At 38.7% G+C, this 25,276-nt stretch overlaps 7 protein-coding genes and 1 pseudogene across 17 annotated transcripts; 7 read left to right on the forward strand and 1 right to left on the reverse strand.

Annotated features, from left to right (window-relative positions):
• The first annotated feature begins 1,974 nt into the window (after positions 1–1,974).
• On the forward strand, positions 1,975–4,060 carry LOC106741128 (15-hydroxyprostaglandin dehydrogenase [NAD(+)]-like). Its single transcript, XM_014612812.1, has one exon. It carries the CDS (start codon positions 2,003–2,005, stop codon positions 2,783–2,785), a length of 783 nt encoding a protein of 260 aa, XP_014468298.1. The 5' UTR covers positions 1,975–2,002; the 3' UTR covers positions 2,786–4,060.
• A 414-nt stretch (positions 4,061–4,474) lies between these two features.
• LOC106741016 lies at positions 4,475–5,638 on the forward strand (annotated as a pseudogene).
• A 1,522-nt stretch (positions 5,639–7,160) lies between these two features.
• LOC106741140 (histone H2A-like) lies at positions 7,161–7,603 on the reverse strand. Its single transcript, XM_014612846.1, has one exon. It carries the CDS (start codon positions 7,601–7,603, stop codon positions 7,229–7,231), a length of 375 nt encoding a protein of 124 aa, XP_014468332.1. The 3' UTR covers positions 7,161–7,228.
• A 250-nt stretch (positions 7,604–7,853) lies between these two features.
• On the forward strand, positions 7,854–8,323 carry LOC106741491 (histone H2B-like). The gene has a single exon (XM_014613598.1). It carries the CDS (start codon positions 7,891–7,893, stop codon positions 8,260–8,262), a length of 372 nt encoding a protein of 123 aa, XP_014469084.1. The 5' UTR covers positions 7,854–7,890; the 3' UTR covers positions 8,263–8,323.
• A 673-nt stretch (positions 8,324–8,996) lies between these two features.
• LOC106741498 (probable oligoribonuclease) lies at positions 8,997–10,956 on the forward strand. Of its 10 annotated transcripts, XM_014613617.1 has the most exons (8): positions 8,997–9,132; positions 9,218–9,245; positions 9,330–9,409; positions 9,496–9,586; positions 9,680–9,722; positions 9,975–10,136; positions 10,214–10,434; positions 10,594–10,956. In XM_014613617.1, the coding sequence occupies exons 2-8, from the start codon at positions 9,220–9,222 to the stop codon at positions 10,709–10,711; spliced, it is 741 nt and encodes a 246-aa protein (XP_014469103.1). In that variant the 5' UTR covers positions 8,997–9,132; positions 9,218–9,219; the 3' UTR covers positions 10,712–10,956. The 10 variants fall into 10 exon arrangements, with proteins under 10 accessions (XP_014469103.1, XP_014469096.1, XP_014469112.1 ...); XM_014613610.1 differs by having other exon boundaries at positions 8,997–9,245; XM_014613626.1 differs by having other exon boundaries at positions 8,997–9,245; positions 9,530–9,557.
• A 457-nt stretch (positions 10,957–11,413) lies between these two features.
• LOC106741130 (bipolar kinesin KRP-130-like) lies at positions 11,414–16,268 on the forward strand. Of its 2 annotated transcripts, XM_014612832.1 has the most exons (16): positions 11,414–11,585; positions 11,864–12,011; positions 12,132–12,281; positions 12,361–12,521; positions 12,593–12,742; positions 12,846–13,082; positions 13,188–13,563; positions 13,691–13,962; positions 14,077–14,216; positions 14,285–14,403; positions 14,478–14,822; positions 14,921–15,148; positions 15,283–15,462; positions 15,545–15,767; positions 15,845–15,966; positions 16,105–16,268. In XM_014612832.1, the coding sequence occupies exons 1-16, from the start codon at positions 11,521–11,523 to the stop codon at positions 16,159–16,161; spliced, it is 2,973 nt and encodes a 990-aa protein (XP_014468318.1). In that variant the 5' UTR covers positions 11,414–11,520; the 3' UTR covers positions 16,162–16,268. The 2 variants fall into 2 exon arrangements, with proteins under 2 accessions (XP_014468318.1, XP_014468310.1); XM_014612824.1 differs by having other exon boundaries at positions 15,845–16,176.
• A 462-nt stretch (positions 16,269–16,730) lies between these two features.
• On the forward strand, positions 16,731–18,994 carry LOC106741477 (endoplasmic reticulum-Golgi intermediate compartment protein 2). The gene is made up of 6 exons (XM_014613556.1): positions 16,731–16,876; positions 16,952–17,121; positions 17,254–17,626; positions 17,699–17,949; positions 18,206–18,466; positions 18,562–18,994. The coding sequence occupies exons 2-6, from the start codon at positions 17,019–17,021 to the stop codon at positions 18,753–18,755; spliced, it is 1,182 nt and encodes a 393-aa protein (XP_014469042.1). The 5' UTR covers positions 16,731–16,876; positions 16,952–17,018; the 3' UTR covers positions 18,756–18,994.
• A 394-nt stretch (positions 18,995–19,388) lies between these two features.
• Positions 19,389–21,683, forward strand: LOC106741480 (nascent polypeptide-associated complex subunit alpha). The gene is made up of 6 exons (XM_014613571.1): positions 19,389–19,495; positions 20,160–20,424; positions 20,516–20,635; positions 20,853–20,948; positions 21,032–21,190; positions 21,423–21,683. The coding sequence occupies exons 2-6, from the start codon at positions 20,170–20,172 to the stop codon at positions 21,435–21,437; spliced, it is 645 nt and encodes a 214-aa protein (XP_014469057.1). The 5' UTR covers positions 19,389–19,495; positions 20,160–20,169; the 3' UTR covers positions 21,438–21,683.
• Positions 21,684–25,276: the final 3,593 nt, after the last annotated feature.

Here is a 25,276-nt window from a genome sequence, read left to right on the forward strand (position 1 = left end):
CACCGACTTACTGTGCCAGTAAATACGGAGTGGTCGGATTCAGCCAATGCCTGGCGAATTTTCACTATTTGAGCGAAGTACATGTCCTTACGTTATGCCCGGGCGCCACGTCCACGTCCTTTATTAATGTAAAACCCGATCAAATGTTGGACTTCGTCGACACTAATGATTTCATCCCAAAGGAATTGGTGAAACAGCGGTCTGACAATGTATCGCACGCGCTGCTGAATCTTTTGCGGAATGCTGAAAACGGCACGATCTGTGTGAGCACAGAAAATCATCCAGCGTACGCTGTGGAGATTCCACATTTTTCCGAACTAGCTGTAGCTATGTAAGTTTCTCGTCGCGATACCATCGGGCGAATTGATGCGGTGTCTGACAGAAAGATTTAACGATCTTGAAAATGTATCATTTGTAAACGATCGAATCGCTTGCGTTTTTTTTATTTTCCTGTGCGTAAGATCTTGTTATCATTGCGTCAAAAAATAAAACTGTTGCAAAAAGTGTACTGCTTATCATTTCCTGTGTCTGACGTTAAATAACCAATGTAACTGCATATAGCCAAGCCATGAATAATAAGAAGCGCAATTTAAATAGTTAAGATTTATCTTATGAATAATAACTATAAGGAAACAGAGGGAAAGGGGGTGAGAGAGAGAGAGAGAGAGAGAGAGGGAGAGAGAGTGAGGAGGAGATATAATATGTTTAATTGCTACAAATACTTATACTTACTTTATCTTCTTTCAATATTATGCATCTTTGTAATCCCTGTTTACCATCAATTTTATTTGATGGAACTTAACAATAATTTCTGCATTCCACCCAGCCATGTTTATCAGGAGCTTATAAAAATTAACCGCATCTTTATCAATATTTCTTCCACCATCTGTATCAACACATGTCCTATTTAAGGATTCGCTGTACTGAAGAAAGCTCTAGACATCTCGAACACAAGACGTGTTAAAAGTAATCTCGTTAAGAATTATGTTATTGATAATGCTTTTACAAGTCTTTCGACACTTTCGAAATTACTATTTTTTTTCGCAAAGTTTGCCCTAAACCAAAAATTTCCTAAGAATGGGTCTCAAACAAATTTTAAAACGTTATACTTCATCATTTTGCGTAGTGTTACAATCTTAACCCAAACATATAGCGATATGGACAGAATGCGTTGCAAAATCATATATCTATAAGTAATAAATTTATGAAATTATATTCAATAAACAAATAAAAATAAAAGCAGTAAGGTAATATAAATAACCTCAGTGTATCCTTTCTCCTAATTTATTTATATCCATTAAAATTAGATGAAACGTGGAGGTTTATAATTAAAAAAAAACGGTTTACATAATTTAAGAAATCATGTTTTACATGTGTTAAATTACAGACTATTATCTTACGAACTAACAAATAATTGGTTTCTGATGAGGGCACGAGTGCTACCGCATGACTGTTTTTTTAACATCACGCCCTCCTTGTCCGATATATCCTGATTAGTGTAATCTTGCATGATCGGGAAATATATAAATTACTGGTACCACCTATGATATTTCCAACTTACACACAACAAATAATGAGCATCGATTAAAACCTTTCGTTTGGTACACAGTGATATATATGTGGAAGTCAGAGATAACATTGCACAGAGGCATTAGTGGTGGTGAAAGTATCTGAATATTTAATGTATGATCTTACAAATAATTCTTTAAACTGACATTTGTAAAAAAAATACTTTGATAGATATATATTACAGGCATATATTCTTGTGCTAGTCTCCACTGATAATATATTGAGTCGGTAGTGCAAGTCAATAAATTATATTGGAATGTAAGAATTATACAGAATGTATTTGCAAAACAAATTTGATTCATGACTATTATTTAACAAAGGCATTAAAATTTATAATGCTGTGATAGTTTGGTATTTAAAACGAACAATTGTACTACGAACCGCTGTATAGTTTCTCTCCAAGACTTTGTAAAAGGGAGGAAGTATTCGTACAATGGACACGCAGAATAAAGTCGTTATGATCAACGGCGGAGCTGGCGGTATAGGCAGCGAATTCGTCAAAATCTTGCTGGAAAACGGCGCAAGGAACGTCGCTATCGTGGACTTGCCAACGTCGCAGTGTCATGCGAGAGTGGCCGAGCTTGAGAATAAATACGGTAAAAATCGCGTCGTTTTCTTCCCTTGCGATTTAACGAAGGCCAATGAGTTCGAGGCGACGTTCAAGGGGGTCGTGGACACGTTCGATGGACTCGACATTCTCATTAACAGTGCCGGAATAATACAGGAGAGAAAAATAGAGCAGGTAATTGATGTGAATCTCACGTCGGTGATACGCAGCTCGCTACGGGCCCTAGATCACATGGGCAAACACAAAGGCGGCAAAGGCGGTGTGATCGTCAACGTCTCGTCCATTTACGGACTGAACGTACAAGATTGTAATATACCGACCTACTGTGCAAGTAAGTACGGAGTGGTCGGATTCAGCCAATGTCTGGCAAATTTTTACTACTTGAGCGAAGTACGTGTCCTTACGTTATGCCCGGGCTTCACGTCCACGCCGATACTTAATGTAACGCCCGATCAAATGCTGGACATCGTCAACTTTAATGTCTCTAACCTGAAGCAATTGGTGAAACAGCCGTCTGACAATGTATCGCGCGCGCTGCTGCATCTTTTGCGGAATGCTAAAAACGGCACGATCTGGGTGAGCACAGAAAATCATTCAGCGTACGCTGTGGAGATTCCTCATTTTTCCGAACTAGCTGTACTTATGTAAGTTTTTCGTCGTTAACGAATCCGTTGGCCAACATTATACGCGATCATTTATACATAATGCTCCGATCTCTCACGAGAAACCGGCGTCGCATATGTTATTTTTTCTTAATCTGCACAGACAAAGTTTCTTTCTTGTACACAATATATTGTATAAACTATTATTATGATATTATATAAAATAGATGTAAAAAATACGGTGCGTATGGATAGAGTTAAAAAAATTTTGTTGGATTTGTCAAATGCGGTAGATAAGTCAAATTACTCCACACTCTATTACTCTATCGATCTCTCAACATATCTGAAGTTTTATTGTATTCTGCAGTTTAGGAGCACAGAAGTATTATGTAAAATGTCATGAGCCAATAGCGCACGAAAGAATTCGCGATACCATTGGGCGAATTGATGCGGTGTCTGACAGAAAGATTTAACGATCTTGAAAATGTATCATTTGTAAACGATCGAATCGCTTGCGTTTTTTTTTATTTTTCTGTGCGTAAGATCTTGTTATCATTGCATCAAAAAATAAAACTGTTGCAAAAAGTGTACTGCTTATCATTTCCTGTGTCTGACGTTAAATAACCAATGTAACTGCATATAGCCAAGCCATGAATAATAAGAAGCGCAATTTAAATAGTTAAGATTTATCTTATGAATAATAACTATAAGGAAACAGAGGGAGAGGGGGTGAGAGAGAGAGAGAGAGAGAGACAGAGGGAGAGAGAGTGAGAAGGAGATATAATAAGTTTAATTGCTATAAATACTTATACTTACTTTATCTTCTTTCAATATTATGCATCTTTGTAATCCCTGTTTACCATCAATTTTATTTGATGGAACTTAACAATCATTTCTGCATTCCATCCAGCCATGTTTATCAGGAGCTTATAAAAATTAACCGCATATTTATCAATATTTCTTCTATCATCTGTATCAATACATGTCCTATTCAAGGATTCGCTATCCTGAACAAAGCTCTAGGTATCTCGAACACAAGACGTGTTAAAAGTAATCTCGTTAAGAATTATGTTATTGATAATGATTTTGCAAGTTTTTCGACCCTTTCGAAATTACTATTTTCTTTCCGCAAAGTTTGCTCTAAACCAAAAATTTCCTAAGCATGGGTCTCAAACAAATTTTTTAATATAATACTTCATCATTTTGCGTAGTTTTACAATCTCAAGCCAGCTATATATTTGTTGCATATCCTCGTGACGTATCAACATATAGCTATATGGACGGAATGCGTTGCAAAATCGTATATCTATTATTAATAAATTTATGAAATTATATTCAATAAACAAATAAAAAGTAATAGCAGTAAGGTAATATAAATAACCTCAGTGTATCCTTTCTCCTAATTTATTTATATCTATTAAAATTGGATGAATCGTGGAGGTTTATAATTTTAAGAAACGGTTTACACAGTTTGAGAAATCATGTTTTACATACGTTTATGGCAGACTTTTTTCTCACGAACTAACAAATAATTGGTTTCTGATGAGGGTTCGAGTTTTACCGCATGACTGCTCTTTTAACATCATGCACTCCTTGTCCGATATATTAGTGTCGTAGAGATTTTGCACGCTCGGTAAATATACAAATTACTGGCACTACCTCTGATATCTCTGACTTACACACAACAAATAATGAGCATCGATTACAACTTTTTGTTTCTTACACAGTGATACATATGTGGAAGTTAGAGATAATATTGCTCAGAGGTATTAGTGGTGCTGAAAGTATCTAAATGTTTAACGTATCATCTTACCAATAATTGTTTAAACTGATATTTGTAAAAAATATTTTGATAGATGTATATTGCAGGTATATATTCCTGTGCTAGTCTCCACTGATAATATAATAAGTCAATAATGCAAGTCTGTATATCATATTGGAACGTGAATATCCTACAGAACGTATTTGCAAAACAAATTTGTTTCATGATTATTTTTTATCAAAGGCATTAAAATTTATAATGCTGTGGTAGTGTAGTATTTAAAACGTCAACTGTGCTACGAACCGCTGTATGGTTTCCCTCCCAGACTTTGTAAAAGGAAGGAATCACTCGTACAATAGACCCGCAAGATAAAGTCGTTATGATCAACGGCGGAGCCGGCGGTATAGGCAGCGAATTCGTCAAAATCTTGTTGGGTAATGGCGCAAGGACGTCGCCATCGTGGACTTACCGACGTCGCAGGGTCGGGCGAAAGTGGCTGAGCTCGAGGATAAGTACGGCAAAAATCGCGTCGTTTTCTTCCCTTGCGATTTAACGAAGGCCAATGAGTTCGAGGCGACGTTCCAGAAGATCGTGGACACGTTCGACGGACTCGACATTCTCATTAACAGTGCTGGAATAATACAGGAGAGAAAAATAGAGCAGGTAATTGATGTGAATCTCACGTCGGTGATACGTAGCTCGTTACGGGCCCTAGATCACATGGGCAAGCACAAAGGCGGCAAAGGCGGTGTGATCGTCAACGTCTCATCCATTTGCGGACTGAGCGTGCAAGTTTGTAATATACCGATCTACTGTGCCAGTAAGTACTGAGTGGTCGGATTCAGCCAATGCCTGGCAAATTTTCACTACTTGAGTGAAGTACGTGTCCTTACGTTATGCCCGTGCGCCACGTCCACGTCGATCATTAATGTAAAGCCCGGACAAATGTTGGACTTCGTCGACAGTGATACTTTCAATGCGATACAACTGGAGGCACAGACGGCTGGCAATGTATCGCGCGCGCTGCTGTATCTTTTACGGAAGGCTGAGAACGGCACGATCTGGGTGAGCGAAGGAAATCACCCGACGTATGCTGTGGAGATTCCACATTATTCCAAACTAGCAGTACCTATGTAAGTTTTTCGCCATAAACGAGTCCGTTTTATCCAGCGTCACACGCGATAATCTATACCTGATGCTCCGATCTCTCACGAGAAACCGGCGTCGCTTATGTTATTTTTTCTTTATTTACACGAAGTTTCTCTTTTGAACGCAATATATATTATATAAACTATTACTATAATCTTATATAAAATAGATGTAAAAAATATGGTGTGTGTGGATAGAGTTAAATAAATTTGTGGTGTTGAATTTGTTAAATGCGATATATAAGTCAAATGACTCGAGATTCTGTCGATTTGTCAACACGTCGAGTCTGAGGATTTATTGTATTCTGCAGTTTATTTTCACAGGAGCGTTATGTAAGGCGTTGCGAGCGGAAAGCGCACGAAAAATTTCGCAAGAACGTTTGGTGAATTGACGTGGTGTCTGACAGAAAGATTTTACGTTTTTTGAAATGTATTATTCCTTTGTATTCGATCACTATGCTTGCGTTTTTTTTATTTTCCTGTGCGTGCGATCTTCTGTTATATCGTTTTATAGTTGAACACGTTCAATTGTAAAACATAAACATTATTTACACAGATACGATAGCAGACGCACTTCTTTGTTTATGATAAGAGAAGATAGAAGCCCATGAATATGTCAAGAACTAAGCGCGAAACAAAACGGAATAATATATGTAACGAATTTTGCATAATCAATGGAAAGCTTATACAGCCGGTCCCGTTATGGAGATGCGCAACATAATAATGGAAATGAATGTTTTAAGCTAAGGCATGTTTCTATTACTATCTATTCATTATTTTAAATCAATATAAGAATATATTTTTTCGTTTTTGTGAAATCCTTCTCTTTGAGCGATATGATTTATTAAGCGGTTGTTTGTTAGCGGTGATATTTAATAACACGACCAAAAGGCAGAAAAGTTTTTGTACGTAACTTACATTAAAATCTGTTTTGAATGATTCGAATCTATAAACTTGTAATCTTAAGAATACAGAAAGATAAGTGTAATAATATTGTCGTTTCGACTCTCAAGTAAACCAAGAATTTTATTTTACCAAAGAAAAGTTCATCATTTCCACGTTATTTAAATTGCATAATACAACTATTTGCACTTCTTGACTTTTTGATAAACGTTTTTAAATTTTACATTACGTATTTACATTTCTTGACTTTTTAAATTCTTGACATGTTTCCCCATTCTTGATGTTATCAAACAAGGACAATTGCAGCGACTGACTTAGGAATTTTAAGCAGAACGCTTGATAAATGTAATGTAAGCGAAATTATAAATGAGCAGAAGAACCCGTACATGTGACTAAGTTGTAAATACCACTAATTATACAATGCGTTGATACATTAAGATTAAAAACGTAAATATATCTAAAATTAACGAGTAACTAAATATTTTAAGTTATTGACATAGATATAATATTTTTGTACAAAGGATTACTTGGTTCAAAAAAGAAAGCTATGTATTATATTCCCACATTTCTTTGTAAATATATACGAATAAGGTAGGAAGGTAATTCGATTGCGAATAAGATGTTCTTCATTTGAATTGGTGGCCCTAAAAAGGGCCGTTTGTAACTCAGTTGCTTGTTAGGCTTTCTTTTCGGTCTTCTTTGGCAGCAAGACCGCTTGGATGTTAGGCAGTACACCACCCTGAGCGATGGTGACACCCGAAAGCAGTTTGTTCAACTCCTCGTCATTACGGATAGCGAGTTGTAGATGTCTCGGAATAATTCTGGTCTTCTTGTTATCGCGGGCAGCATTCCCCGCCAACTCCAATACTTCAGCCGCCAGATATTCCATTACAGCTGCGAGATAAACCGGAGCGCCAGCACCTACACGTTCAGCGTAATTGCCTTTACGCAGGAGTCTGTGGATACGACCGACAGGAAACTGCAGTCCAGCACGATTGGAACGAGACTTAGCCTTCCCTTTAGCCTTGCCACCTTTTCCGCGTCCCGACATCTTTGCGAGCGATAATGAAAATCTTCTCTATAGATAGATCCTCCGTGGATGTTGCGTCAGCTGGTTGTGACGGCAGTGGTCTCGCGTCGACTATTTATACCGTAACGTGGCGCGCCGAGCGACCAATGGCGTGCGGGGAACGTAACGATTGGCGGAGGCGCGCCACGTGATTGGTGCGCCGCCGCCGTCGCTTTTCTGCATATAAGGGTTGCACTCGAGCGCTACTCCACAGACACCCGTCTTGAAAGTTACGAGTGCGTTATTCAGCGAAGAGATCGAGCTACAGCATGCCACCCAAAGCGAGCGGCAAAGCGGTGAAGAAGGCCGGCAAGGCCCAGAAAAACATCAGCAAGACCGATAAGAAGAAGAAAAGGAAGAGGAAGGAGAGCTACGCCATTTACATCTACAAAGTCTTGAAGCAGGTGCATCCCGACACCGGAATCTCCAGTAAGGCGATGAGCATTATGAACAGTTTCGTCAATGATGTCTTCGAGCGTATCGCCGCCGAAGCTTCGCGTTTGGCGCATTACAACAAGCGATCGACCATCACATCTCGGGAGATCCAAACGGCGGTTAGACTTCTTTTGCCCGGAGAACTGGCAAAGCACGCTGTAAGCGAAGGCACCAAAGCAGTCACCAAGTACACCAGCTCTAAGTGAATGATTGCTCTCAAAATCAACGGCCCTTATCAGGGCCACAAATTACTTATACGTTTGACATCTTTATGCTTTGCAATCTTATATTGAAAAAAATGGTCGATATATAATATTTTTACTTACAAAGCTAGAACACCTTAAAATTCAAATCTAGATTTTTCTATTTAATTTTCATATTTTGATTCGAAGGTAAAAATAATTACCAATGAAATTCGGAGAAAGTTGTGTGAATACAATTATATTGAGGGTAAGAAAATAAATATTAGGAATTTGCTCTTATACAATGAGTTCTAGTTGTAGCTAATGATTAAAAACACTTTTTACATAATAAGTTCTTTAATGTTAATATTGTATTTGAAAAAATATCCAGACAGATATTCCGACATATATATATTGTCCGCATCGTGGCTAACATCATTACGTTAACATGCGTCTTCATTCAGGCATTTCGTCAATATATGAAAGATCGTCTGATGCCGTGAAAATTGCGACGATATTCTGATGCTATAAATACTGCTGCTTATTTGCGCGAAAAACAACGCAATAAGTCAACACTTGGATTAAAATTATACCATAATAAAATAATGAGTATTTCTTAAAATAAGCATATTTTAAACATTTGCTGTTGCAATTACCTCGCAAAATATCATTAAATGTTTGCATACTATTTTGAGCATTTCTCTCTATCTAAGTAATTTAAAACCACGATAGTAATGTGCTTATATAACGATATTTTAACAATTGTAGGTCTGTTCGTTTTCGTTACACCGCTGAACTAGTGCAATAAGTTGAAGTGAGAAAACATATACTTGTCTCGCTTCAACTTATTGCACTAATTCAGTGGTATAGCGGAAACGAATAGACTTTGTGTGTGTATGTATGCGTTTTTGTAAAAAGTTTATAAACAAATTCACATCGTTTAAATAGACAAAGATCATGAAACATTTCTTGTTTTAAGAAATGCTAGAGGCCTTTTCTATAGTGATGTAATTAGATGGTTTCACTTTTGCGTGTATAAACCTATCCTATAAAGAAGCGCATGTCCTGAGAGCCAGTTCAATTATTGACAGACTGAAAACTATTTGTCGCTGTTTGAATAAAATTGTGTGTTGTAAATTGACACTACATATATCTTGTATCATTGTATCAGGTAAGTTTCATATTTGAATTCTCGTGAATATTGTACGCGTTTACAGGCACGTGCATCTTTCAAACCAACATGTGATTTGAGGTTAGGTTGGCCGTTACATTCGTGTGCGCTTGGTTGCAGAAAAGTTCCAGAGCAGGCAAGGAAAATTGTGAGAATAACTAAAGTATACAAAAAACGTTAAGTGTTTCAATTTCTATAATAAAATTAAAAAATTAAAAAGTAAGAAAATTAATTTTATTGTTCAATATCATAATCATCACAATATCATAGACGGAGAATGGCGTTCTACAATATTATTTGGATGGATTTGGAGGTATGTTTGCGTACAACAGGTTTATTTTCTATTGCTGCACTGGCTGTACTAGCTTGCACTAGTTCTCTTTTTTTTCTTTCTCTCTTTCTCACTCTCTCTTTCTCTCTTGAGATTTGGTGTGAAAGAAAGAAGAACTAATGCAACTAGTGCAGCAATAGAAAACAGACTTAATATCTCATTTCAATTATGATAGGGAGACATATCAAAAGATCATATCTGAAATTATAAGTTGATTATATTTTATTTTTACAGATGACTGGACTTGATATTGAGAAAGATCACATATTAGAAATTGCCTGTATCATAACAGACAAAACATTACGAATTATCAGTGAAGAGTTAAATATTGTGATACATCAACCAGATATAATTTTAAGAAATATGAACGAATGGTGCATGGAACACCATAAAATTGTAAGTTTGATCCCACATAAATAATAACGAATGTTCTTTAATTTTATGGTTTATAGAAAATGACATGATGATTTTAGAGTGGATTGGTTGATGATTGTCGCTCAAGCACAATCTCACTAAAAGAAGCAGAACTGAAAGTGCTCAAATTCTTAGAAAAATATGTTCCTAAAGGTAAATGCCCATTGGCTGGGAACACAATCTATATGGATCGTTTATTCTTATACAAGTACATGCCATTGGTGCATGAATATTTGCACTTCAGAATCATCGATGTTAGCTCAGTCAAGGAACTTTACAGGTATAATTGGTTTCTCCTACTTTTGTATCAATAAACTGTAGTGCTGATGTTCTTTTTTTATGCAATGCAAGTGAAATTGGTAATTTATTGTGCTATAAATATTTAGAGCAATCATAATGGAACGATATGGTCATGTAAGTAAACTTTTATCATTTTTAGAAGGTGGGATCCGAGTATACACGCAGCTGCACCTACGAAAAAATTAAAACACAGGGCGCTGGATGATATAAAAGAGAGTATTGATGAACTAGCTCATTATAAGAAACATATGAAATAGAATAATACATTTGTAATTCGAAAGAAACTCCGATGAAATACCATATGTATATATGTATCAAACAAAAAGCACTGCCAAGCACTGAACATTGAACCAAATCTGTGGAGCCAAAAACATTGAACCAAATCTGTGGAGATCCACAGATCCGAGTGTACTATAAATGTGTAAATATGAACACACCTGTTCACATTCATCATGGAACATAATAATGAAGACATAATAAAACATAAGAATACGTATTGAAATTTTTTATCTTGTACTGTTACTTTTCTTCTTCTTTATAAAAGAGTATCCTATTGAATTACTATTATTTTATAAAAAATAACGAAGTTGCCATGTAAATTGCTTTAAACTCCTATAATGAATGAGTATTTTCGAGAATAAAGAACTGAAGATTCTTTCAGTTCAAATCACGCGCCACAGAGCATTGCCGCTTTGTTCCCCATTTCTTCGTTGTTCATTTAAAATTCCATCCAATGGCTGCACTTGGTGAAACGCAACGTCGCTAATTAGTCAATCCGCTGAGCGGATCGAAAAGTATGCACCAATCATTTTCCTCGAATCACCAACTGTTTTATAAAGCGCTTTGTTCCTGCTGCGCATCATGTAGCATTTTCGCCACCTGTCGACGGTCACGTGAAACAGCTCGATTCAAATCTTCAACGGATGGTTTACTCGACTTTTCGTTGCGGACGGGGAATATGAAGTGAATTGTTCTGTCGTGACAAACGTGAAATTGTAAGAATTGTATCATAGCGTATCAGAAAACGTCAGGTTACGAGAATTGTGCTGTAGGATAGCCGTCCAAGATGAACGATATACGTAACAGTAAGAAGGAGAAGAATCAGCACATACAGGTTTTTGCACGCGTTAGGTAAGCAATAACAATCATCCGAAGACGACGCTGACTGACGTTTAACAGGAGGAAACTGAATCTCGTGTGTATAAAGACACGTGTTGAGTCACTTCTTCAGAATTTCGATTCTTATTTTCCTTGATGATGTTGGAATTGCTTTATTATGCATGGATATAAAATGCATGAAATGACAATTGCGTTCAGTATTGTCGTACATTTATCCCTTTGTTTTTTTATTTCTTTACATCGACATTGATCCATATTTATGTGATATAATTGTTCTTTCCTCTCAACAGACCAATAAATAATAGTGAGAAAGTTGGGAAATCATTCTCAGTATTGGAGTTACCGTCTAATAAAGAAATAGTGGTGCGTGAAAGGCCACTAGACAAACATTCGAGAAAGTTTACATTTGACAAAGTGTTTGGACCCATATCCAAACAGGTATATAAAGACACAGCATTTCTTTGTTTAGCAAAAACAAGAAACTTCTACTTTAGATATATATTTTGAAAGAAAAATGCTCACGGTTGAAAGAAATAATATTGTATCTAAAACTTGTAGATAGATGTATATAATGCAGTCGTTAACCCATTGCTTGAAGAAGTTTTGGCTGGATACAATTGTACGGTATTTGCTTATGGCCAAACTGGTACAGGGAAAACGTTCACTATGGAAGGTGTTAGTAATGATCCGACATTACATTGGCAAAGTGTAAGTTTGTAACTCGTCAAGATAAGTGCAGTGTAACATCAAATATACACATGCCTGTATAATTTATATATGCGTACAGGACACGTCAGCTGGAATTATACCACGTGCATTGAGTCACTTGTTTGATGAGTTACGTTTGTTGGAAGCACAAGAATTTACAGTAAGGGTCAGCTTTCTAGAGCTATATAATGAAGAATTGTTTGATTTGTTATCGCCCAGTGATGATGCTTCGAAAATAAGGTAACTTATAACTGTGTTTCTGTAGTAATTGAATGTAGAAGACAGGTGTTATATCATATTTGTGATTACAGGCTATATGAAGATTCTACTAGGAAAGGTTCAGTGATTATTCATGGATTGGAAGAAGTAACTGTGCATAACAAGAATGAAGTTTACAAGATTCTTGAGAAAGGATCAGAAAGAAGACAAACAGCTGCAACTCTGATGAATGCTCAGTCTAGGTTCCTGTCTTAAGTTATATTTTTGTTACTTTCACTTATTTATTGGTCCGGTAAAACGCTATATTGCTGGCTCTTGTTAACATTCTTTATCTAACTTTTCCAGCCGTTCTCACACCGTATTTTCAATTACCATTCACATAAAAGAGAACAATATGGACGGTGAGGAACTCTTGAAGACGGGGAAATTAAACTTGGTAGATTTAGCTGGGAGTGAGAATGTTGGAAGATCCGGTGCAGTTGACAGGAGAGCGAGAGAAGCTGGAAACATTAATCAATCTTTATTGACTCTCGGTCGCGTTATAACAGCACTTGTTGAGAGAGCACCTCACATACCATATCGGTAATATAGATTTATACAAATAATGGAGTGTATAATTTAGGAGGAAATGTTAGAATTTTATAACACCGAGATATTAATAATTATCTCGCTTCTTACATTGACCAGGGAATCAAAATTAACAAGACTTCTGCAAGAATCATTAGGCGGACGCACAAAGACGTCAATCATTGCAACAGTCTCACCGGCGAGCATAAATCTTGAAGAGACATTATCGACATTAGATTATGCTCATCGGGCCAAAAATATTACGAATCGCCCTGAGATCAATCAGAAGCTCTCTAAGAAAGCATTGCTTAAAGAGTACACTGAAGAAATTGAGAGACTCAGGAGAGACTTGTTGGCGTCGCGTGAACGGAATGGTGTATATTTGGCGCAGGATAATTACAACGAGATGCAAATTTTAATTGAAAATCAGAGCAAGGAAATTGAAGAGAAAATATCGCACATTAAAGTGCTCCAAGAAGCAATGGAAGCTAAAGAGGTAGATTCGAAGTGATACTTAATTTAGAGATACATGTTGATATTTATTTGTAATATCTTCCGTTATAGTAACGCTGTCGCGTTTTCTTTCTATGAAAAAAATGCTAATATTCTATTTTCTTATGTAGCAAATATTCAATGAGTTACAAGCGAAGCATATAGAGCAAACCAGTCAGCTACACAACACCGAGGAGTTATTGGAAACCACCACACATGCTTTGAGCTCGACTACCGCACGCTTACAAATGACGGAACGTGAGAAGGAAGAACAATCCCACGTGATAGAGAAACACGTATCCACTGAGAAACAACTTTTCTCGCAAGCTCAAACGCTTTTGACTGTTGCCGATACGGCGACACATGATGTACACAAGCTTCATGATAAAATTTCTCACAAAAGGTAATTGTATCACATGCATTTCCTACTAATTGTTATAGCATTGATTGTACACGATCTACCATATCTTGATATGTCACTGTTCAAGTTATCGTAAAAGACATTTAACGTTTACAGACAATTGGAACAGGAAAATGAACATCTCAGTCATCAGTTCCGCTGCAGTACCGCAAAACAGTTCCAGGAAATTGAAAATAATATCTCGCTTTACGCACAGGAATTAACACAATTTTGCACTTCTATGAAAAGTGACATTGGTATGTAAAAAATGATCAGCGCGTGCTTTTCTAAATGCTGTGAGGTATTTTTATTGTGGTACTTTTAGGCGCACAGATGGAACAATGCAAAGAAGATATAGATTCGATGATATATCATATGACCAATGATATCGTTAATAAAGAAAAATCTGCAGTAGATAACTTTATAACGAACATGGATACATTGGTAAGCAAACTGCGCACTTAGTAAAAGATGGAAATATTCAATGAAGATATTATATAATATAATCTCTGTTTTAGCACGAGGATTATCAGCAACGGTTGGACACAGAGATTGAACATTCCTCAAATATGACTGATCGTGAATGTAAATTTCTAAATGATATATCTTCGAAACTAACATCGAAGATCAGCGATTTAATACAAAATAAAATTGCGATGAACTTGCGGCTTTTAAATGAAGACGTATCTCAGAAGTTGGATAAATTATTAACATATACGAATGAATCAATAAGTCAGCTTTGTAATTATAGACTGCAAGAATGTGAAAGTTTGTGTAAAAGTATAACCGAGATCAAAGAGAATATACAAATTGTTCATGAAGGTGATTCTAAGATCATGAAAGAGCAACAAACGTTTAAGAAGGTATCATTACGGTTTACTAATAATTCAAGTGACATTTGCCTTTAGTATTCGTTAGTGTATTTAATTCTTATATTTTCACACACGTATATATTCTACAGTCCTTCGAAGAATTATGGTTGCAATTCAACAAACTGAATGAGAATATGACTGAAAACTATTCCTCGGCATGTTCCGCCTTAAGTCGTGTTAATGTGTCTTGCGACAGCACGAATAACGAAATTCTTGCCAATTACGAAAAGTCTGTTGAAAGAAACGAAGCCATGCAGCAGAAGATTCAGAACGATATACGCACGCTGAAGAGTGATATTCAATCTGGCATGGAAACGGTAATATTCAGTTTTTCGTTAGACATAAATACTGTAAAGAACAAATATAAAAAAAGAATATTTTTATATATATATTAAAAATTGATATCAACATGAGTCATGTAAGTTAATCTTTTGTGTTGTTCTGTTCTTAGAATTGGACGTTAGCAGAGGAAGTTACGACTCGGGGCCATAGTGCGATCGATGAACTTGAAACCGATTTAACTAACAATTGTGACATAATAATGAAGAATAAACTACATGCTGAACAAAATATGAAGCAATTGAAGGAGAAATTAAAGGAAGATAAGGCCACTGCCACCGCATCCGTGAAAGTAAATCTCTAACTTCTATCGCTCTGATTACAATTCTGCAAGATGCATTATGTACATATGTACTAATACATTTATTTTACAGAATATCTATAATATACTCTTACAAGGAAATGACGGCCACATGAAGCTTCTGGAGAATTTAAGGAACCGGAATACACAGGTATCCACGAGTATGAACGACAAGATCGAGATTCAAAATGAAAATTCGTCTGAATGGAGCGACAAGACCACCACGCAAGTGCGCTCGATGCAACAAAAGGTCGAGAAGTTCCTGCTTGAAGATATACGGCGCGATACTCCAACTGGTAAATTTCCGGCTTTTGTGACGCTCAATTTACGAGAGAGAGACGGGGACTAATCGGAGGATTTTTCTCTCATTCAGGTTTAACTCCTGCGAAGAAAGAATACCAATTTCCGCGACACCTTGTTGTAACGTCGCCACATGAACGAATCATTCAGAGGTTTAGGGAAGCTAGAAGTCGTGTCGATAATTCTGACGATGAGGTAAATGTTAATGTACCTGTTTACTGTGAAGCATTACAGAGAAATAAATCGTCGAGGAAATAATACCAACGAATGTGAAGCCAGTGAACATGAATAAAGTGGTATGTTTGATTTAATACATACCTATCGTGTTTGCAGGAAACAACATTAGTTAATAATAACTCACCGAGGAAGCAATGTCCGAATGCGAATTAAATACTTTAATTGACAATCGGCTGCATTTTATATAACAATAGAAGTTAATTTACTTTAGGCTTATCATGAGATATAATGATATTTGATACAACACTATGTAATAAGCAGCATGAATAAATGGTTGGAAGGAGACTTGTAATCTGTGTGATCGTGTTGTTCAATCTATAAATTAATCTGTAAACTGATAATTAATCTGTACATGAAGCTATACGATGAATCCAAGAAATTCTTGTATGTTTTATTCATTTTGAGATTGTTTTACATGAAAAATATATTGTAACTGAATAGATTCAACAGAAAAAATATTTTCGTTTATCGTACATGGAATAAAATTATTACGTATTAATAACAATAACTGTTTTAGTTTGGTGATCATTTTATCGTTCTCCTTTCTTAATTGAATTCTAAAAATGGTAAGGATGTAAGTTTTTTCTTTTTTTTTTTTTTTACTGAAACATTGATTCACATAATACCATTTATATTAAGCATTGTGGCGCCATCTTTCAATGTATGAAGCAATCTCCGTGGTGAAATTTTCTGCAGTAGTTCCGATAATGGTGGTGTCGATAATATCGCGCGGAGCTTCGTATTTGTTGTGCAGATGTGACACGTCAAGACGTATCCACGTGTCAAAAATGTACGAGGTATTTATCTCTTTTTATTTAACCGAAGTTGAGACAACGCAGTGAATACGATGGCAAATACGGTGTTGCAAGTAAATAATCCGTACGCACTTGGTTGCTGGAGCACGAGTTTTCCCGAGGATAAGCGTGGTAAACATTTGTTATAGGTTAGTCGCCCGTGGATGCGTGTTATTAAATAATTTGTAGACGCTTATTTTCGGACCGGTCTTCAAAATGCTGAGGCGACGACATGTCAACGTTAAGACGGTCAAAGAGCTGGACGCGTTCCCCAAAGTGCCCGAGTTGTACGTCGACAAGACCGCGGTTGGAGGAACGTGTAAGCCGGAGCTTGTCTAACGTGCATTTGCAAACAACCACTTGGTGCCTTTTTATTCTCATCTGAAGAGAAGAAAGAGGAAGAAATTCACAGACAATCGGTTAACTTCCTCTTTTTCCACTTGTGTTCCAGTTTCCATTTTCACAGTCTGCATCATCGCATATTTAATAATAGCCGAAACAAGCTACTTCCTCGATAGCAGATTACAATTCAAATTCGAGACGGACACTGAAATTGACGCGAAACTGCAAATGAACATCGACATAACAGTGGCGATGCCATGCGGCCGTATTGGCGCGGATGTCTTGGACTCCACAGAACAAGACGTGTTCGGCTACGATTCCCTGGAGGAAGAGGACACGTGGTGGGAATTGACGCAGGAGCAAAGGGCCCATTTTGAAGCTCTGAAACACATGAATTCGTACTTGAGGGAGGAGTATCATGCTATTCACGAGTTGCTTTGGAAATCCAATCAAGTTACTCTCTACAGCGAAATGCCAAAGCGGTATGTGCAGTTATTCTTCAATAGGTGTTCGTGTCGGTTTACATGATGTACATGATGTCTCACGCTCCTCAGATCTTATGAGCCTGATTACCCGCCAAACGCCTGTCGCATTCACGGCAGTATAAATGTAAATAAGGTCGCGGGAAACTTCCATATAACCACCGGAAAGTCTCTGAGTGTGCCTCGTGGTCATATACATATCTCCGCGTTTATGACCGACCGAGATTATAATTTTACTCACCGAATCAACAGATTTTCTTTCGGCGGCCCTAGTCCGGGTATCGTGCATCCTCTGGAAGGCGATGAGAAAATTGCAGACTATAGTAAGTGATGATTTAATCGCACGACGTTCAAACAAACAATTCAGTCTGTCTGTCTTCTTTAGCTGAACTTGCCGCGTTAATTGAAGAAATTTGCACACACTGAAGCGAGTGAGAATCTCGTACGTGCGCTTCAATGCGTACGTAAATTTCTTGAACCAGTGCAGCCAGTTCAGCTAAAAAGAAGAGACCAAATGGTATGGATGCAATGATGGTTCTCGTATGTATACGTACGCAACGAGATTTTTCCCCGTTTCAGACATGATGCTGTACCAATATTTCGTGGAAGTTGTCCCTACGGATATTAGAACATTGTTGAGTACATCCAAGACGTACCAATACAGTGTCAAGGATCACCAGAGGCCGATTGACCATAACAAAGGGTCCCACGGGGTACCGGGAATTTTTATCAAATACGACATGAGTGCGCTTAAAATTAAAGTAACCCAGCAACGCGACACGATCTTTCAGTTTTTAGTGAAATTGTGCGCCACTGTGGGCGGAATTTTCGTTACAAGCGGTAAATACTCGCAAAAGCACACAACACTCGTCTTGCCCGACAAGATATTATTACTATGCTAAGCAATCGAATTACCGAACTACCCGAATTTGCAGGACTGATTAAGAATATTGTACAAAGTTTCTGGTATATCGTGTGCTGCAAGTTCTTGAACTCCGAGACGAAGGCGGACAACGACAGATTATCCGCTGCGCATTCCGCGAATTACCGAGCGCCTGACACCATAAACTTACTTGATGTCGCAGCCCCACAAAGTATCGATATCATGCTGAAGCCTCAACAAGATTAATTCGTATCATGAATTAGTACTTGCAGCGCGAGTGCGAGGAACGTATGGAGACGCGCTACGCTAATGCAGCCGAGGAAGCGAAAGAAAAAAAAAAGAAGAAGTATGTTTTATAACATCAGTTTCCGCATGGAAAATTATTTAATACAGATGGTTTGTATATTAAGCAATATTGTGATAATAAATCATGTTTCAACGGTCGTAGTGTTTCGACGGCGAGTCGTGCGGACTTTTTACTCTCAAGTGGCACGACTAAACGGCGGTTCAGCCGACCGTTATTTTTTTAATTAGTACGATCTGAGGCGATAAATCAAACGAGTCTTGGAGCGTATTCGGTATCAGAGGCGATCTCGATTCTCGAATCGTTTGCAATTATTCGTACACGCAAGTTGCGAACGATATCTAACTAATGTACTATTTTTCCGTGAAAGCAGTACGCTCATTGGACGTCACTCGCAAGTTAGATATATAAATAATTACGAATAATTCAAGAATCAAGCCGTGGAAGTAACATTTATTTTGTGAAAATCACTCGATAGTCGCGTTCTCCGATTGGGTGTCTCCGCGTGCGTTACGAAACTCATCGGGAAAAAAATGCACTTTTCCGCCCTCGACTGCTTGGCGAGGCTACGGCGGCATTTCCAAGAGTGATGGCGCTGCAGTCGCACCGCGCACAGGCGCAGGCAGGCTCACAGTCTTTACGGCGAAAATAATAGCACTTGGTCAGCGCGCCGTCGTTAGAGGTAAATCTAACGATTTCTCAGCCATCACCGCGTAATGTTCGGTAAAACGCGTAAATATCGCGGGATCGGCCGTTAATTGTGATATCTGCGCGATAAATATCGCGCGGTACGTCCTATTGTCATCGATATGCGCGCGAGCGCGTTCGGGCCTCAGCCGAACTTTGGTCACCGCGGAGTTTTGTAGCGTGCTCCGAAAAGTTGTCGGATGTCCGGGATGGGAAAGGTTTCGACCGACGTAATTCACGTGAATCGCGACGTGATATCCTCGCTCGGAGCGACGCATCGTAACGCGTGCGCCGTGAGTTGTTTGAAAATTGCAGAAGTGCGACATATCTCAACGTGTTCGCCGAATTGTTCTTCGACGACTCGATCGCGGACGCCATAACAACTTCCATTTGTCTATAACGCGATGCTCGTGGAAGGAGCCGCGTCACGCTATTCGTTCGTTGATACGAGGCTGGCTTTACGTTAAGAAAGGTCGAACACGCGGTTTTTCGACGCAAATTTCCGAAGGTTTTGTCAAAAAAAAAAAAAGTAGTCACTGACGTGATTCAGGCATGATTCACGAATCCGGCACGTGGACTCGAGTGTCCTTCACCAAAGATCGAATTTTCGTTCGCGTAGTCGGGAAGGAATCGTGATACATTTGTCTTCTTGTTCGCAGCCCTGTGAAGATGCCAGAATTGACGGAACTTGACAAGGCAGCCAGCTCGGAGCCTACTAAGGTGGAGCTGGTGGGTATCGGTTCAGCGACTGATTCAGATTCAGATGACACGATACCTGAATTGGAAGATGCTGGCACTCCCGGTACTGTCAGCTTCCCCGGCACAACTGTCACTGGACTTCCAATTGATATGGTTTCCAAAGCTAAACAAAGCCGTGGCGAGAAGAAGGCTAGGAAACTGATGAGCAAGTTGGGATTGAAGCCGGTAATATAAATTACACTGATTTACACGTCTTTTAGTTTTCTTTGTGAGAATTTCGGTTCTCCTACATGTAAAACAATGTTTTCGCACACAGGTGCAAGGAGTCAACAGAGTCACTATTCGTAAATCAAAGAACATTCTGTTTGTTATAAATAAACCAGATGTCTTGAAGAATCCAGCTTCAGATACCTACATAGTGTTTGGCGAAGCTAAGGTAAGAAACTTGATTCCGATTGTATTCAACAATAGGTATCACATATTGATTGAAATTTTTGTATTGTGATGATGATCTATCAAAGTTTCGCTTATTAAGCAGAAATCCATTGTTGAGAAATACCTTGGCAGACTGATTTTATATCTAAGAATCATTTGTCTCTGTACCGGCTTCATGTAAATGCGTGTTTCATGTATGGTGAACAATCTTTTCACAGATTGAGGATCTCAGTCAGCAAGCTCAAGTGGCAGCTGCTGAAAAGTTCAAGGAACCACCAGTTGTACCAGCGACCGAAGCTGGTGGTAGCACTACTGTAAGTTGTGTCTGTTTTGGTAATGCGGTTGTATATTGTTTAACATGTAACATTACTCAATAAGCATTATTTCGTCATAAAAGGTTGTTGCCCCTATACAAGAGGAATCTGAGGAAGAAGTGGATGAAACAGGCGTGGAGGAGAAGGACATTGACTTGGTGATGTGTCAAGCCAACGTTTCACGAGGGAAAGCTATTAAAGCTCTTAAGAATAATCAAAATGACATTGTTAATGCTATCATGGTGAGTTTTAGAATAAATATTCGTTTTTTTTTTTCTTAATCATGCTTAGACATCTGTTTTTATAGCAATATGATGATTTTGTCAAAAGGTTTCGCAATTATATTTTTACGATCAGAATATAGAAATGTTGAGCTTCTTGGCAGACTGATTTGTTTTCTGTCACAAATGTGTATATGTTCGACGTTACAGGAATTGAAGACTTACTCGTTATTTCTTTGTTCCATCATTTCAGGAATTGACAATGTGATGAAGCTGCTTAGAAGTAGGGTGTGCTACGTGATAGCTCGCGTTGTGAAGTGATAATTTTCAGCCGTACGTTATCAGAAGGTACCACTTCTTTTTATCTCATTACCCTGAATGAAATAATCATGACGTTGTGAGAAAATTGGTCATATGGGTGTATTGTATTAATTGAGCTCGAAAAACTGAATCGACATGTATATACATAATTCATGTAAAAGAAAGAAAATAAATACATTAAGATCACAGCATACCTCCCTGGCATTTTATCAGGAATTATAAAGAATTTGTTCTTCTCAACGCAAATCTCCTGCACTGATGCGAGAAATGCCGACGCTGTAGCGTCTTTTTGTTAAACAAAATAGTCCTGTTGTAGCTAGAAAGAACAAGGCTAATATTTGAAGAGAAAGATGTGATAGTAAGTAAGGAATTGACTTTATCGACGAACGATGATGGACAAATAAATTTTTCCTCACTGGTGCAACTACAAGTGTATAGATGGAGAAAAAAAGAAGTAGATAGCGAAAAATATAATTTGGAGTATCTAGTCATAGTATAATTACATGTTTATTGATTGCAGGTCCGGTTGGACTTGTAGGCTGAAGGTATCATCAGTTGGTTTATGTCAGTCTTCCATCGACGGATATCAGGTAGCACGTCGATTATGTGGATCTCCGCACACGACACCACGAATAAGGTAAAAAAGCTGAATGAAAATATTGAATAGCGATATAAAAAATGATAATCTTCGATAATTTTTATAAAGAATAATGAAGTTAACACGATATCTTTTTCTTCGGTTGAAATATTTAATGGACACTATTGTTCTTTGTTCCACTGAACGAATGCATTCTTTTTCTGCACACTATATTTACATCAATTATACAGATTTACACAGAAGCCAGTTAATATTCGTAAAAGTCTATATAATATTTAATGTAATCTAATATTTTTCATTTGCTTCCCATGATATGAAGATACTTTACTTGAGAAGCCCTCTGTATGCACAATAACACAGAGAGATAATTTATGCATACAGCTTATTCACTTCATTCACATTGCGCAGTAGATTTCAGACATTGCAAAACACGACGTTCCTTCGTTAATTTTCAGAATATAGAAAAATATATCCTAAGTCTGTTCAGTACTTTTCCTTTTTTCATATAGGGGAAACTTTTCACCTCTACAGAATACATTACCATAAATACAAATATATTTCTCTTATTTATATATTAGCAATATATCAAACCCCAGAATATCGCGTCGGATGCGACCGCGAGAAAAAAAAAAGTATCGCAGCCGGGCAATTCCGTTCGTGACGCGACGCGATGTTCGCGAAAAGTTTTATAAGCCGTTTCGCGCACGTGTTGTCGGCGGATATTCACGAGATAGAAGAGCGCGCGGGAGAGAACGGAACGATGTCGGACAGTGCGATATTGCCGAGGGGGATGTGTTCCCATCCTCGATTCCGCTAATATTTGAGATTTCGGTCTCGTATATGACCCGCTATCCCGCGGTGACATCTGGCGCGGATCTTAAGGCGCATTATTGCCCGCAAGAAGCGTTCGCAATATTGTCACGTAATAAAGGAGCGGTTTGCACGAGTGGCGGAGCACCTGGGGGATGTAAGTGGTCGTATATCCCTTCGCGCGTCTGCGGAGGGGCGCGCGGGTGTCGCCGCGGGCGTATTGAAAAATTATTGAAAACCCTAAATTTCGAAATCATTGAGATATATCGGGGGTAAGTGAAGCTTTTAGCAGATTTATTCGGGGAATAGTCGCCGAACTGTGGCCCGACCGTTCTCACCGCATCTCATCGGCCGCTCTTTTCGTTCGTTCGTTCGTTTCGCGTCCCTGCTGACTAACGTTAATCCAATAACGCGAGACGAGCTTGAAAAAGATGGGAAGCTTAATCCTCTCGACCTTTCCATCGCCCTACCGTACCCGTTGTACCTTCGGACACGACGTATTTCAGAAGAGAAGGGAGAAGGGCTGTCATGAATTTCTTCCTCTACTGTGGAACTCGTGGAAATGAGCATTTCAAATGCTCTCCAGTCACAGAATTGACTCTTCACGAGTTGAAATGCACTGTACTGAAGGATGACTCACGATCGACCTCAGATAGAACGGAAAATGACGTCGAAATTTTGAAGAAATGAGTTTTATAGTAATTTCCCCGTCATCTCGACGTCACTTCGACGCTATTTCAAGGTCATTTTCCGTTCTACCTGCGATCACGCGTCACTTTGCCGTCTCCCGTTTGTTCGGAGCCGAGAAAATGTCAATTATAATATCGATCGTGTTCACAAGGGGGCACACAGAGAATACCCGAGACAAAAGGAAGAGAACGTAGAGGGAGGGACGGAGAAGTAAGGTAAAAGGAGATGGGAAGAGGGCCAACCTGGCCGATGCGTCCGGGCGACTCTGATTGTTCCCTTAACGATCGGCTGACAGCGAAGACGTATGTCAGCGCCATCAGATAATGCGTGTTATGTCGGTGTGCCGACCTCACACTCGCGCGATCCCGCGCCGGCACACCCGTGCACACGTGCACACGCACGTGCGTATCTCGCGCCGTCGCATATACGTGTACGGATCGGCGTATAGAAATGTTCGTAAATGCTTCGCACGCCGTCGTCGTCTTCCTCGTCGTTTCGCCCCGCACGTCGGGGACATCTTCATAATGTCGCGTACAAACCGACTGTCATGTCGCATCATGCCTCACCAATGGGCACCGACGCGGTGACGGCCAACAGCCGGACGAGAGGAACCCTGGTTACATACCGGTTGATGATCGCAAATCGATATCGGCGCATTCGTCGAGGCCATCCGTCAATTGGTGCGCGCGTTCCACGTGCGTGTGCACGTGTTAACGCGGGCCTTCCGGCTGTGGTGAAGAGGTCGCGAAGAAAAGAAAGAGAGAGAGAGAGAGAGAGAGGTCACGTGATCGGCGATCCTTGGCGATTTCGCGTGAAAATGGTTATTTCCTCCGCTTCCCCGTTACTTGCGACTGATTCTTATTTATCAACCGAGTTTGACTTTTCTTTAATAAAGTTTATAATATTCTTGAACAGAGGATAGAAATCTTTCTTTTGAGTAAATGGAAATGAACTTTTCTAATATTTGAGATGAGTATATTTTAATACTATTATCAGGACAAAATCCTTTATTCAAGACGATTATTTCAAAAAAGGAAATTAAAAACTAAGTAATTGCTTTTCCTCGCAATAGAAGTAATATTGTTCTCCGTGTAGAGATTTGATGAATTTCCCAAAATGGATATATGCAGATGGATTTGATTTCAATTTTTAAATTTGGTTCTAAACTGTTCACCAACTGTCTTCAAATCTTGTTCTATCAATGTCACCGGCTTTGTTTTGACTGTCATCCGAATATAAGATAACTCGTGAACCGACAGAAAAGCAATCGACTAGCAAAACACGAGTCCTCACGTGACTTGGTGGTCAACAATATACGAATTTCTCTCGACCGAAAGAACGAAATACACTCATCGCGCGCAACAGCTATCGGCGTGCAACAGGCTTGCCGATTTCTCTTTCTCTCTTTCTCTCCTCGCTCTGCGCGCCTCGAAGAAAATAATAAATCGCTGCATCAAGCGGCCGCGATCGTCGCGAGTAAAATGTATTAACACAGCCGCCGCCCGGCGAGCATCTAATATAGCAATTGTTCTTCTTCATTCGAATTGCGTACGAGGTAATTGAAGGGCGCGCCAAATAAAATACGCGCCCTAAGGAGGTACGATACAGCCGTCAGATCTCGCGCTTGAAAGTCAGAACCGGAGGGCAAGAGAAACAGGGAGAGGAAGGCGAGAAGAAGAAGAAGAAGA

Source organism: Dinoponera quadriceps, unplaced genomic scaffold (assembly GCF_001313825.1).
Source record: "Dinoponera quadriceps isolate SergipeBrazil2010 unplaced genomic scaffold, ASM131382v1 scaffold71, whole genome shotgun sequence".
Classification (NCBI taxonomy): domain Eukaryota; kingdom Metazoa; phylum Arthropoda; class Insecta; order Hymenoptera; family Formicidae; genus Dinoponera; species Dinoponera quadriceps.